The following is a 12,267-nucleotide window of genomic DNA, read 5'->3' on the forward strand; positions in this document are numbered from 1 at the left end:
TTACTACACTTAAGGTATATATGAGATGCTTACTCATGATGTCTTTTTAAATGCCGTTTTAATTGAGTTACATCCTGGTATCTAACTGTTACTTTACATAATTTACATGTTGCGTCTTTATTGCTTCCTGTGATATAATAGTCCCAAGCCCAATGGAATTTCACTTCATTCTTTTCTTCTTCTGTTAATTTGTCTGGATGTGCCTCTATCAAGTGCTTATGTAACTTATATAAGTGTGTTGTATGTATACCAAATTTTGTATTACAATGATTGCATCTTGCTCTGTTCCTTGTCAACTTTGTGTAATGTTCACGCATCCAGCGACGTATTGGAATTAAATTGTATGGTGTTCTCCTGAGAAAATAATTTCTGATCAGTTACTTATTATAAAGGTAATCGACGAAATAATAAATAAATGTTTCATATAATATAGATAGATTATATTTGTATAGAAAATTCCAGGTTTGATTCGTAAGATCCATTTAAATATATTATAGTTAACGCAAAGCGATTATAATTACTCGTTAATTGCTTCTGTTCCTTCTGCACATTCGTACAAATTGTCAGACAATTTTGTTGAGTTGGATGAAGCTTCTTGACGTTTTGCTTTTCTTAGAGTTATATCCTTGTTTGCATCCATGTCATCATCTGAACTGCTTTCTTCGTTATCTATTACGTTATCTGAAGTTGGACCTGATATCCTATATTTAAATGTAAAAGAAGTTATCAAAAAGGCGAGAATAAAAATGCTGTAAAGATATTATTTCCAATTATGTACAATAATCTATTATGTGGAAGTTTTGAAAATTATCATTTTTTTATTCAGAGATTCTTATTACTGTAACGTTTAAAAGCGATCAGGATCGTAGCAATCAAGTAGATTCGAATATTTTATAAATCTGACCATTCCTCGGCACATACACACACACACAAAAATTAAAGGGATCAAATTTTATTGATTTTTTCTATACATGGTGAAAGTAAATTCGACTTCTGGGATGCACTTTATACAAAATAAAACTATAGAATATTTATGTACATATAGGACGAATAGATATGTTTTATATTATATTTGCTGACACGCATATTTGACAAATTTTTCGACAAATGAATGTTCTTATTTGGGTTACAATTTCTTTAGCAAATATTGATTATTTTGTTGTAATCAATTTTACATTTCTTAGTACGTTTTTAAATTTTTTTACTATGAATGAGGTACTTATATATGAGATACTTACCCGTGCTTTCTTTTCAAGTGTTTTTTCAAATCATTTACTTTTTTGTATCTAATTGTTGCTTTACATTGTTTACATGTTGTTTCTGTACTGCTTTTTTCGATGTAATAGTCCCAAGCCCAATGGAATTTCACTTCATTCTTTTCTTCTTCTGTTAATTTGTCTGGATGTGCTTCTATCAAGTGCTTATATAAAGTAGCTAAGTGATTCATACTTATACTAAATTTTTCATTACAATGATTGCATCCTGCTCTGTTCCTTGTCAACTTTGTGTAATGTTCACGCATCCAGCGACGCATTGGAATCAAATTGTATGGTGTTCTCCTGAGAAAATAATTTCTGATCAGCTACTTATTATAAAGATAGTTGACGAAATAATAAATAAATGTTTCATATAATATAGATAGATTATATTTGTGTAGAAAATTCCAGGTTTGATTCGTAAGATCCATTTAAATATATTATAGTTAACGCAAAGCGATTATAATTACTCATTAAGTTGTTTTATTCCTTCTGTACATTCGGTCAAACTGTTAAATAAGTTTGTCGAGTTGGATGAAGCTTCTTCACGTTTTGCTTTTCTTAGAGTTACATCCTTGTTTGCATCCATGTCATCATCTGAACTGCATTCATTATCTATTACATTATTTGATGTTGGATCCGATATCCTACATTCATATAAAGAGTTATTAAAATAAAAAAAGCGATAAGAAATGCTGTAGAGATATTATTTGCAATTACGCACAGTACTTCATTATGTGGAAGTATTAATAGAGAAAAGTTGCCGATACTGACATAGGTTTCTTAAAGTGAGACCCCCTTATTTCTCAGAAATTGCACATTATTAATACTAATAAAATCATTTTTACTTATCTTACGAAAAAATTAATTATTGCAAAATTGCAAACAATATTGTAAAACCTGCATATACTATCTGACAGAAGATATTTTTCAGTTTGTACTTATGTTTTTACAGTTTTGTTTTTATCTTTTGTTTAAGAAATATTGTCTAAAAACAAAGTGGTATGTCAGTTTCGGCGACTTTCCTCTAATTATATTATTATTTTTAGAATCTCGTTATTCAAATATTTAAAAGCGATCAGGATTGCTATAGATTGCTATAGTCGAGTATAGATTCAAATATTTAATAATCTGACTATTCCTCAGATAAAAATTAGTATAGTCGAATATTATTAGTAACTTATTGTACATTATTACGCCTATTATTACCCTTTTAGGGTAATAGTAAATTTGAATTCTGTTATGCTCTTTGTACATAATAAAAAATATTTATGAATATAGTACAAAGAGTTCCGTTTTTATACTGTTAAAAATTTCATGAAATTTAATGTACTTTTAATTTGCACAATTTGAACTTAATTTCATGACGTTACATTAAATTTAATGTATTTATAACTTAAAAGTATATTTGTGTACATGTACATGAAATTTAACGTATTTTTCATTAAAATTTATGAAATTTGATGTACTTTTCATAAAATTTTATGAAAAATACATTAAATTTCATAAATTTAATGAACACGTTCATTATATTTAAGTAACTGCTGTAATTTAATTTTTACTTAAATCATTCATTACTTTTAATTTCGTTTATAATTTACATGTAAAGGAAGCTCGTGGTCACATTTCTAACAGTGTATATCATATGTCGAAACGCATGTTTGATACATTTTTTTGGTAAATGTATACTCTTGTCTGCATTACACTTTCTTTAGCTAACATTAATTATTTTATTGCAATCAGTTTTACATTTTTCAGTATGTTTATAAATTTTTTAATATACGTGGATTTACTTACATGTGAATTTTTTCTAAATGATCTTTTAATTGAATTGTATTGCTGTACTTAATTATTTTTTTACATTCCTTGCATATTGCCTTTTTATCGCCTTTTAAGATAAAATAGTCCCAAGTCCAATGAAATTTCACTTCTTTCTTTTCTTCTTCTGTTAATTTGTCTGGATGTGCGTTTACCAAGTGCTTGTGTAAAACAGCTGAGCATTTAAAATGCATAATGAATTTTTCTGTACAGTGATTGCATCTTGCTTTGTTACTCTTTGTCAATTTCGTGTAATGTCCACGGATCCAGCGGCGAGCTGGGATAAAATTGTCTCCTGCTTCTGTCTCTGCCATTATAACCGTTGTATATGGAACGTTAGTGACTAATCACAGATGGTTCAGAAACGATTTGAAAAAGCGTTTGCAGAAACTATTTCTAAAAGTTCAATTATAGAGATGTATATATGATTCTTTAACGGAACATACATAAATATTGATATTTCTAAAGTTTGAATCTGTTTCGTCACGAAATGTAACAGACCTATTTATGCAACTCTAATCGGATATGTTAATTGCAAAATAATTGCATAAAAATTCTCTTACCTCTCTCTATATAATAGTAAAATCTTTCGGCGTGTTCCTTTTCCCACCAAAAATTTGATACTGTAACGTGGCATGCTGCGTAAGAGCTCCGCGTCCGTTTGTTTAGAGTCTGTACATATTTTTATTTAATGTGACTCGATGCTTCCCTCTCTCCAATTCTTTCTGTTATAGGTCAACATTTATTTATCGTCTCATTAGATCCTTTGAACAGACAGGACCTCATATATATTCCGAATAACAGTTACATGTAACTCAAGCATCACACAGTGCTTGCGAAGCGCTAAAAAAGCAATTATATACGCTTTTTAGCGCTTTATTAACGCTTTGTAAGTATTGTGTGCTACTTGGGATTTTTCTAAATTTCTATGATTACTTTGTATTTAAATTTTACATAATTGACATAACATATAATATTTGTTTGTTCTGTAAATTTGCCAATTTTATGTCGATCTATCTATAGGTTTATATATTTGAGGACGTAAGCGCTATGATTACATATTAACAACAATTTATCGATATGCCTGAAAAATTACCTTAGACTATATAAAGATTTAATATATTTTAAGACAAATTAGTTGTTAATCCGATAGTGTGCCTATATCATGACTTTATTAATGAATATATTAGACAGTTACTTCTTATTATTATTAATGTACTGAACAGATCCCGATTAAGGGCCGAAACGTATACATTGTCATTGTTCTAATGGCTAAATTTATTTGTACATGTCCAATCCAATTATCCAGGCCAAGAATCCAGGCTAATTAAATTAATTTTAAATTTTATTTAATTGTCAGCAAGCTGTTCCAATTATCAAATATAAAAATAAATAAAATTAATTTTAAATTTCATTAAATTTTCAACTCCGCTAAAATTAAACTTTTTTGTAAAATTCTATACACGTATAAATTATGTAACGCGTTAATATTGTAATTAATTTTATTGTAAATAAATATATGTACAATAGTATTAGGTATATGATATAAAATTGTAAACTATTAAGTAAAATATTTAGATAAATTATATTTGCTTTTGTAATTTGCACAATAATTACTAATGAATTATAGATTCATTAAAATGTATACAGGTATCCGTATCTATTCAATACAGATAGCATTTATCTTGTCGTAGTAAATCAAATTTATTGTTGTTTTATTGATGTAAATTACAGGAAATCGACGAAACATATGATAACGAAAATTGTTCATTGATTTAACGAGTTTGATAAAATTATTATTATTTAACTTTGAACCTTTTTTTAAATTTGGATTTTATTTTGAATATCAAAAAGTCATTAATATAATTTTAAGTTCTAATTAAAAATTATGTTTAGAATAATCGGCAATTTTTCTTCGTACTTGCAAGGGAAATTTCACAACTGTTCGGAACCGATTTGGTTCTCCATGAAATATTTTGTAAAACACGAAAATCTAAGAGACACGTATTTTTTTATACATGCGCTAACTTATGTTTAAGGGGTGAAACCCCCTTTGAAAAAAAACGGTATTTCTATTTCGAGCCGAATACCGTCGGAAGTATAAAAGATGGAAAAAAATTTTTTAAACAAAAGTTGTACGGTTTCAAGAGTACTTCAATGTTATGAAGAAAAAAAAATTTTTTATTTTTTGTTAACAATTTTTAAACAGAAAAATTATAAAATTTTTAAAGATTTTAGTTATTTCAGCGATTTCAGCAATTTATTTTCATCAGGAGCACCTCATAAAATGGGTATTGTTATGTAATTTACATCCACTTCTTCAGAGGGCAGTAGTGTGCGGTGGTAGTTTGCGGTTACTGGAAAAAGACCCTTAGATCCTCTCTCAGGTCGGTTTCTGTATTCTTACAATTAGCTGTATAAGGTACTCGATAGCAGATGATCGTTTGATTGTTTGATAACACGGCGGATCAGGCATCGCAAACATCCGTTATTAGAATGCACTCAGTCTTTGTTGAATCGTCCCGTTAATCTCGAGCAGATTGAATGAAAATACTCGGATTTGCACGGTTCGAGGAAAAATGGATGACGAAAATGCAAGCTGTTCGCACGACGGCGAGGATGATGCACAACTGTCACTGTTGGATCTCCCGATCGAAGTTTGTACAAAACGAAAAAAAGAATATTGAGATTTTCATCTTTCTCTCGTGCGAAATTCATTTTTTTTTAAATCTCCGCTATTATCTAGTCGCTTTTCAATGGAGTAAAGTGTGTTGAGAATGGAGTAAAATCAACTTTCTCTCTCATTCTTTCCGACCGCAGCATCTGTTTAATCGTACGTTTAATTTTTTATCGTGCTACATTTCAGATATTCCTGCATATATGCTCCTTCTTAGAGGCGTCGACATTAATACACAGTTTGAGCCTAGCTTGCAAACAGTTCTACCTGATTTTGAAGGATGATTCATCGTGGAAAGCACGAATTAACCATATATGGCCGGATGCTAGCTACCCACTCTTGCGTCCTGGTTAGCTCAAATTGATAGCACCTTACGCCTTGCACGACCACTCATTTTGTAAATAAATGAAACACAGTCTATATTCTACTCCAGCGCTGTTCAAATTTGCTCATGCATATGTAGGTTGTACATACATCAGTTGCTTATATCGTGTTAGATTTTATTTCGTTTTTGTCTTGAAAAATTTTTTTTAAATTGTGTTTTACAAAAAAATATGTTACATTTCTCATTTATGAGAAATCAAGTTTGAGCAATTCCGTTTACTGCAATAACCTGATATGCATAAAGTAAGAACTTGAATAGAGAGCTCGATCAAGAATATGCTTATAGTTTATTTGTTCTTGATTCAAGTTGTATGTGTATGCATTTATTTATATTTAATATTATAATACAAGTACGTTTTTTTCTTATTTCTTTCGTATAAGAAGTTATATGATATTTCAGCGAGACCCGACAAACTGTTTTGGAAATTGTCATGCATTGCGATCGAGAAACAAATAACGCTATGGAAGGGTTCCATAGAGGAGAAACTTATAATTGATGACGCACCGTACAGCACGATGGATGCACTGCTACTGATGCATGTAGGTGTATTACTGACGTAGGTATATTACATTATACAGTAAAAGATATGTTTTATATTTGTGTTAAAACCGCAGATCTTTGTTAAGATAATTGGGGAGAAGATGCCACACTTAAGCCTTTATTCTCGAATAACTTCTTAATGTCATTGAATTAAGTTACGAAAAAATATTATTAATATTCTAGACTTTTCTTTATTTACACAAATTTATAAATTTAACATTTAATATTCCATATTATTGAAAAAAATTGATATATCATACCTTGCAAAAGTCATCTTCCCCTTATATGTGTAGATAAGATGCCACCTCTCATGGGAGAAGATGTTACAAACAATTAAATAATGCGATGCAATATAAACTTGCATATTTTACTTATTTATAGTCCCATAATGAAAAGTTTAATCTATAAAAACACATAAAGATATGATAAAACATAAATTGAGGAAAGATGAAAGAGAGTAATTTAGGAAGTAAGTTGGACATACTTTTATTCATTTTATTAACTTGAAATATTTCGATTATATAAAGCATCTAAAAATTTAATTCATAAAATTATTTTAATGACGGTTTCAAGCAGGAAAAATTGTGTTTTGTATTTACAGTCATCTTATCCTCAAGTGTAAGAGGAATATTCAATTGCAATTTTTACGAATACAAAAATATTACAAATCATAATCTATATCATCCACATGACCGTCAGGGAATTGAATTACTGATTGAAACCGTATATTATTTGTCCGGTTTTACAGTAAGCGTCGAAATACAGACCTTAGCTATTAACATACCAAATGTTACAAAAAGCACGTTTCACGATCTACCTTTTCGTATTTCGTATAATCTTTTCCAATCGACATTGGCATGAACATGTTCATCTGAGCCGATAACTGCGCAACTGTTTGCCACACGTTTTTGCACAGTCAGTATGGTCAACGCGCGTTCTATGAAAAAACTAAATAAAGTGGCATCTTCCCTCGAATTACCTTAAACTTTTTGTGTTAAATTTTTAATATATCTGAGTGTTAATTTAATATAATGTGATTGCGGTTTTTAAATATTTTGTGTTAAATATTCAACATTTCTTAGTGTTAAAATGACACAATTTATAAACAGTGAACAATCGACTTAAAAATAATGTACTTTAAAACATAAATTATAAGATAAATGAATAAAATACATTTAATAAAAATATTAATTTTACTAAAGTAATGTGCTTCTACAATTTGCTCGAAAATTGTGTTAGTGTTATATTCTTTGTATTAATTTTTTACATAATGTTTCTGTTATTTCTTAACACATTTATAATGATATATTGATGATTTTTATTCTCAGAATGGAACCATATGTATAGCTGGTGCGAGAGATCGCACTCTGCGTCACTGGAAACTTCCTTCATACGAGAATTCACGCTGTCCTCAAATTAGGAGTTCTGTTTGCACGAATTCTGCACATAACGGATGGATCTGCGATCTGACGGCGATGGATAACACAATCTACACTTGCAGCTGGGATCAGAGCATCAAGTCATGGATGCTAATCAACACCGGTCTCGTCAAGCTGAAAACTTACGATATGTAAGCAAAACTATTTCTTCCAGTCTCTTTGCGATAAAAAGACTGGGTAAGAAAGATTATTTCTGTTTGTGGGAGAAATAATTATTTTCCTCCAAATTATTTGAATGCGATACAACAAAACTGTTTCTTTTGATCGCTTCGTAAGAAATCCAAGCGAAGAAGATAAGTAATTCCTGTAAGAGAAATAATTTGAAGGAAAACAATTATTTCTCCTACAGGAATTACTAATCTTGCTTATTGACAAATAATTTGGAAACACAATTCTAAAGTTCACTCGCCAAATCAAGTTTACTGTATATTATTATTTTGAGCGTATCATTTTGATATATCAATATTAAATATTCCAGGAAACCTGTGTCAAGTGCATTGCTGTGCGTATCGTCGTGTCCAGAGCAGGCCCTCTTTGCAACCGGCTCGTACAGCAGGACCATATTCGTATTCGATTCAAGATCAGGACATAAGCCGATCAGGCAGTATCGACCGCACACTGGGCCTGTGCTTAAACTGGCCATGAACTCTGAATACATCTTGTCCGCCAGCGAGGATAAGACAGTGTCCGTTTGGGATCAAAGAGCTGGACGGACCATGAAGTCTATCACAGTAATTTCATCTCGTATTTTTGTCATCGCGTAAAGAGACGCAAATACGATACCGCGGATGAACTTCTTAGGTTTCAGGCGAAGCGTTCCCCATGTGTATGAGCATGCAACGGGATTGTGTTTGTATAGGGGATAGCGCTGCGAAGTTGCATGTGCTAAATCCAAAGAACGATTTCGAGTTAGTGAAATCTTATTCTACCAAACATACGAAAGGGATAACGGTGGTGCATCTGACGCGCGGATGTCTGATAACGAGTTCCAAGGATGGCACCGTCAGAATTTCGAGCCCTACTGATCCACCGAAGCCTATTGCTACTTTGCATTCGGGATTTGGAGAGATTGCCAACGTAAGTATTACTTATGTATATAAAAAGATATCTGTTTTACTGAAGTACCTGAAAATTTAGTTACACAGTAAAAAACATTTTGTATTTGTGTTAGAAGCGGACCACTCAAGTCCTTGTTAAACTTTTGTGTTGAATTTTTTAAAACAGTTAGATAAATAAAGATAAAACGATTAGCAGAGATCTTGATAATATATATATATTTATATATTTATATACATATATATTTAGCAATAATAAAATATTCCATATATATATTAAAATAATAAAATATTAAATTAATTCTATTAATCAATTTAATATATTGATGGGTATAAGCGTTTTATATACAATTTTATATAAATGTTGATATAATGATTTTATATAAATTTTTATTATCCTCCGAATTGTTAAAGTTCTTCTTAAAATTCACGATATTTTTATAAACCTATAATAGCTTGTATTATATTATATATATGTATATTTTTTATGTTCTTTATTTCGCAGATGGATTATCTGAATGGCATTCTCGCGATATCTGGCCTCGATATCGCGGTGTGGCGACCAAAATTGACGTCTTAAACGAAACATCAGTGAACGGTTCAGAATTTCTATATGTGTTCTATAGCTATTCTATAGCTATATTGCTTTGATATATATATATATGTGTATGTAATATATTCTTAGTTTTTACTAAGATACTATTCTAACGCGCTCTCTCTCTTAGAATATAATATATATATATATATATACCGTTTTGCGAAAGTAGAAGTACGTCGTTTCGTTTGTTTCTTTGAAAATTCGTTTTAGTAAAAGCTTCACTAACATCACTTATAATTATAAGTTGAGCTTCACTAACATCGCTTATAATTATAAGCTGAGCGATAATGATAGCTACAATTATAACATCGAGTTATAATTATAGCATATTCATGAAGCAATCTTTTTGCGTAAGAAGAAAAAATAAGAGAAAATGTATTTATATAGTACAGTTAAGTTCCATTTGAACATAATATATTTTATACAGTGCATTATATCGTATGTCATATTATCGTATTATCATGTTTGTCATTCTGCAGATTTTCTCTGATGTTATATTTTATATTAATATATTTTAATAATAATATATTTTAATATAATTTATATTTTCCGCGCGTGAAACTACACTTCGAATATGTGAGAAGCGACATTTAGGGACACTTCGAATACCAGATATCTGTTTATAACATTTATAAACGAAAATACAAGTCGTGTATTCGAATGATGAAAGAATCCCTCATCCCTGTTCAGAATTTATACTATTCCTAAATCATCGACTTTTAATAATCATTTTGAAGCAATTTTAATGCACAGAGAGAGAAAAAAAATAGTTGTGACAACTCTAAAATTTAAATATTTGCAACTAGTTTTAAAAAATAATAAGAACTAAAGCAGTACCGAATACTAAAAATATACTATTCAATACTACTTTAGTTTTTATTACTTTGTAAAACTAGTTGTAAGTGCATAATTATTAGAGTTGTTCATTTAGTAATCGTCAAAACTATATTTTTCTCTGAGTGTGCCATTTTGATGAAGTCACCATGACTTTTTGTTCTGCTTGAAGTGTCCCGCGAACGCGGGACGAAATTTGAACTTCCCGCGACGTCACGTGACGCACCCACTCGTCACGTGATACGATTTCAAGCGAATTACGTTGGCGATTAGTTTTTTCGTACTTGCGACGAGCCGCGGTTGTCGGGTGCTTTTGTTTCGCGCTAAGGGCGAACCAAGTGCCCTAAGTTTACTCGCTACACGTGTGCGCGAGATATAGTTATCGAGGCCATATCGTATCTTATCATTCGCGCGTTCGTTCCGCTTCACGCATTCGTCCGAGAGAGCGAGCCGAGTTCGTGATCGCGCATGAAGAGGTTAGCGCTCGCGGACGCGACGGCGCGCAAGTTCGTACGGTTTATACAGGTAATCGCGGGAATCTCCGGCGGCAAACTTGTTCAAGAACGCAATGGAATCCTGAACCTTCTTGGAGAATAATAGAGGACGAAGCAAAGTCGACGAAATACCAAGGAAATTGCTGATTGGATTCACGACGTTGGCGGGATATCGGTGAGTCGAATTTGGCATGTTTTGCAACATATTAGAATTCAAATCTGTGATAATAACATGTAGCAGCAAACACATTTAATTGTAAAAATTAAAATTAATTATATTTTTGATATTTAATAATTATATATTAATTTAATATCTTATATCAAGAATAATTTTACAATGAATTATATATAATTTTAATAAATTAAAGAAACATACACATAAAAATTAAACGAAATATTTAATTATTAAATGAAATACATTTAAATGTACGACAAATGAAAAATATATAAACGTATAAAAATTAAATACATGTAATATGAAAATAACAATTACAATTAGAGCGGGCGATTACAAAAGGGGGAGGAGAAAGAGGAAGGAAAATGTGAGATTTCGTGGTAAAATTAACAAATCGTTATATTGGCTTTTGATTCACCCGTTTATTCACGCAAAACAAGAATAGACTTGGATATCCGTGTCGTTAATCGTACTCATTGTACACATCTGTCCATATACATACAATATCGCGCGTCATACGCATCCACGAAATGCATATACGAAATGCGGTGTATACACATTACATATTATATGTATATATAATTATAATTTTACTTTAATTGGATAGGATACGATTCCTCAGCCCTTTCTCATCTTCTCGAATTTAACCGCGTATATCTGAGTATGCGTATATATATGTATGTATATATACGAGTATTTTTTTCCTCCTCGTATCTCCGGACGCGTGTATTACACCCGTTCCCTGTATTCCTGCGTGTATTTGTACGTACGCATAATTCGTGTGCCGCGCAGATAAAAATATCCCACGCTTGTGTCGTTACCGTCGTTTGCAAATGTGAACAAAAACTATCCAGCGAAAGTCGACGGTGTCTCGTAAAAGTGTACACACATCGTCTGCTCACGTGTCGAGTTCATTCATGTCGGAAGGGAAAAGAATTAAGAAAGAAAAAAAAAAAAGAAATGTAAAAAAGAAAGAATGAGAAGAACGGAAAAACG

The 12,267-nt window shown here is 31.1% G+C and overlaps 3 protein-coding genes across 3 annotated transcripts in view; 2 read left to right on the forward strand and 1 right to left on the reverse strand.

Moving 5' to 3' along the window:
* Positions 1 to 29: 29 nt before the first annotated feature.
* On the reverse strand, positions 30 to 3,388 carry LOC108725963 (uncharacterized). Its single transcript, XM_018453299.1, has 5 exons — positions 3,054 to 3,388; positions 1,812 to 1,903; positions 1,239 to 1,545; positions 607 to 701; positions 30 to 340 (listed from the first exon to the last, which is right to left on the reverse strand). The coding sequence occupies exons 1-5, from the start codon at positions 3,386 to 3,388 to the stop codon at positions 30 to 32; spliced, it is 1,140 nt and encodes a 379-aa protein (XP_018308801.1).
* Positions 3,389 to 5,476: 2,088 nt separating this feature from the next.
* Positions 5,477 to 9,789, forward strand: LOC108725982 (F-box/WD repeat-containing protein 9). The gene is made up of 7 exons (XM_018453318.1): positions 5,477 to 5,731; positions 5,941 to 6,100; positions 6,536 to 6,675; positions 8,005 to 8,246; positions 8,594 to 8,846; positions 8,917 to 9,192; positions 9,676 to 9,789. The coding sequence occupies exons 1-7, from the start codon at positions 5,654 to 5,656 to the stop codon at positions 9,748 to 9,750; spliced, it is 1,224 nt and encodes a 407-aa protein (XP_018308820.1). The 5' UTR covers positions 5,477 to 5,653; the 3' UTR covers positions 9,751 to 9,789.
* A 1,136-nt stretch (positions 9,790 to 10,925) lies between these two features.
* The window catches only part of LOC108725981 (peroxisomal leader peptide-processing protease), an 86,088-nt gene continuing 84,746 nt past the window's right edge, over positions 10,926 to 12,267 (forward strand). Inside the window, exon 1 of the mRNA XM_018453316.1 lies at positions 10,926 to 11,271. The gene's annotated coding sequence lies outside the window, so the exon portion shown is untranslated. The remainder of the gene's footprint in view (positions 11,272 to 12,267) is intronic.

The sequence above is a fragment of the Mycetomoellerius zeteki genome, unplaced genomic scaffold (genome assembly GCF_001594055.1).
Source record: "Mycetomoellerius zeteki isolate Tzet28-1 unplaced genomic scaffold, Tzet1.0 scaffold377, whole genome shotgun sequence".
Taxonomy (NCBI): Eukaryota; Metazoa; Arthropoda; class Insecta; order Hymenoptera; family Formicidae; genus Mycetomoellerius; species Mycetomoellerius zeteki.

Coding starts and splice junctions, on each gene's coding strand:
- LOC108725963 (XM_018453299.1), bottom strand. CDS start 3,388: ATGGCAGAGACAGAAGCAGGAGACAATTTTATCCCAGCTCGCCGCTGG. Junction 1,546..1,811: donor GGATGTAACTCTAAGAAAAG/CAAAACGTGAAG, acceptor GAACACCATACA/ATTTGATTCCAATGCGTCGC. Junction 702..1,238: donor CACTTGAAAAGAAAGCACGG/GTAAGTATCTCA, acceptor ATTTAAATATAG/GATATCAGGTCCAACTTCAG.
- LOC108725982 (XM_018453318.1), top strand. CDS start 5,654: ATGGATGACGAAAATGCAAGCTGTTCGCACGACGGCGAGGATGATGCA. Junction 5,732..5,940: donor TGTTGGATCTCCCGATCGAA/GTTTGTACAAAA, acceptor GCTACATTTCAG/ATATTCCTGCATATATGCTC. Junction 6,676..8,004: donor ATGCACTGCTACTGATGCAT/GTAGGTGTATTA, acceptor TTTTATTCTCAG/AATGGAACCATATGTATAGC.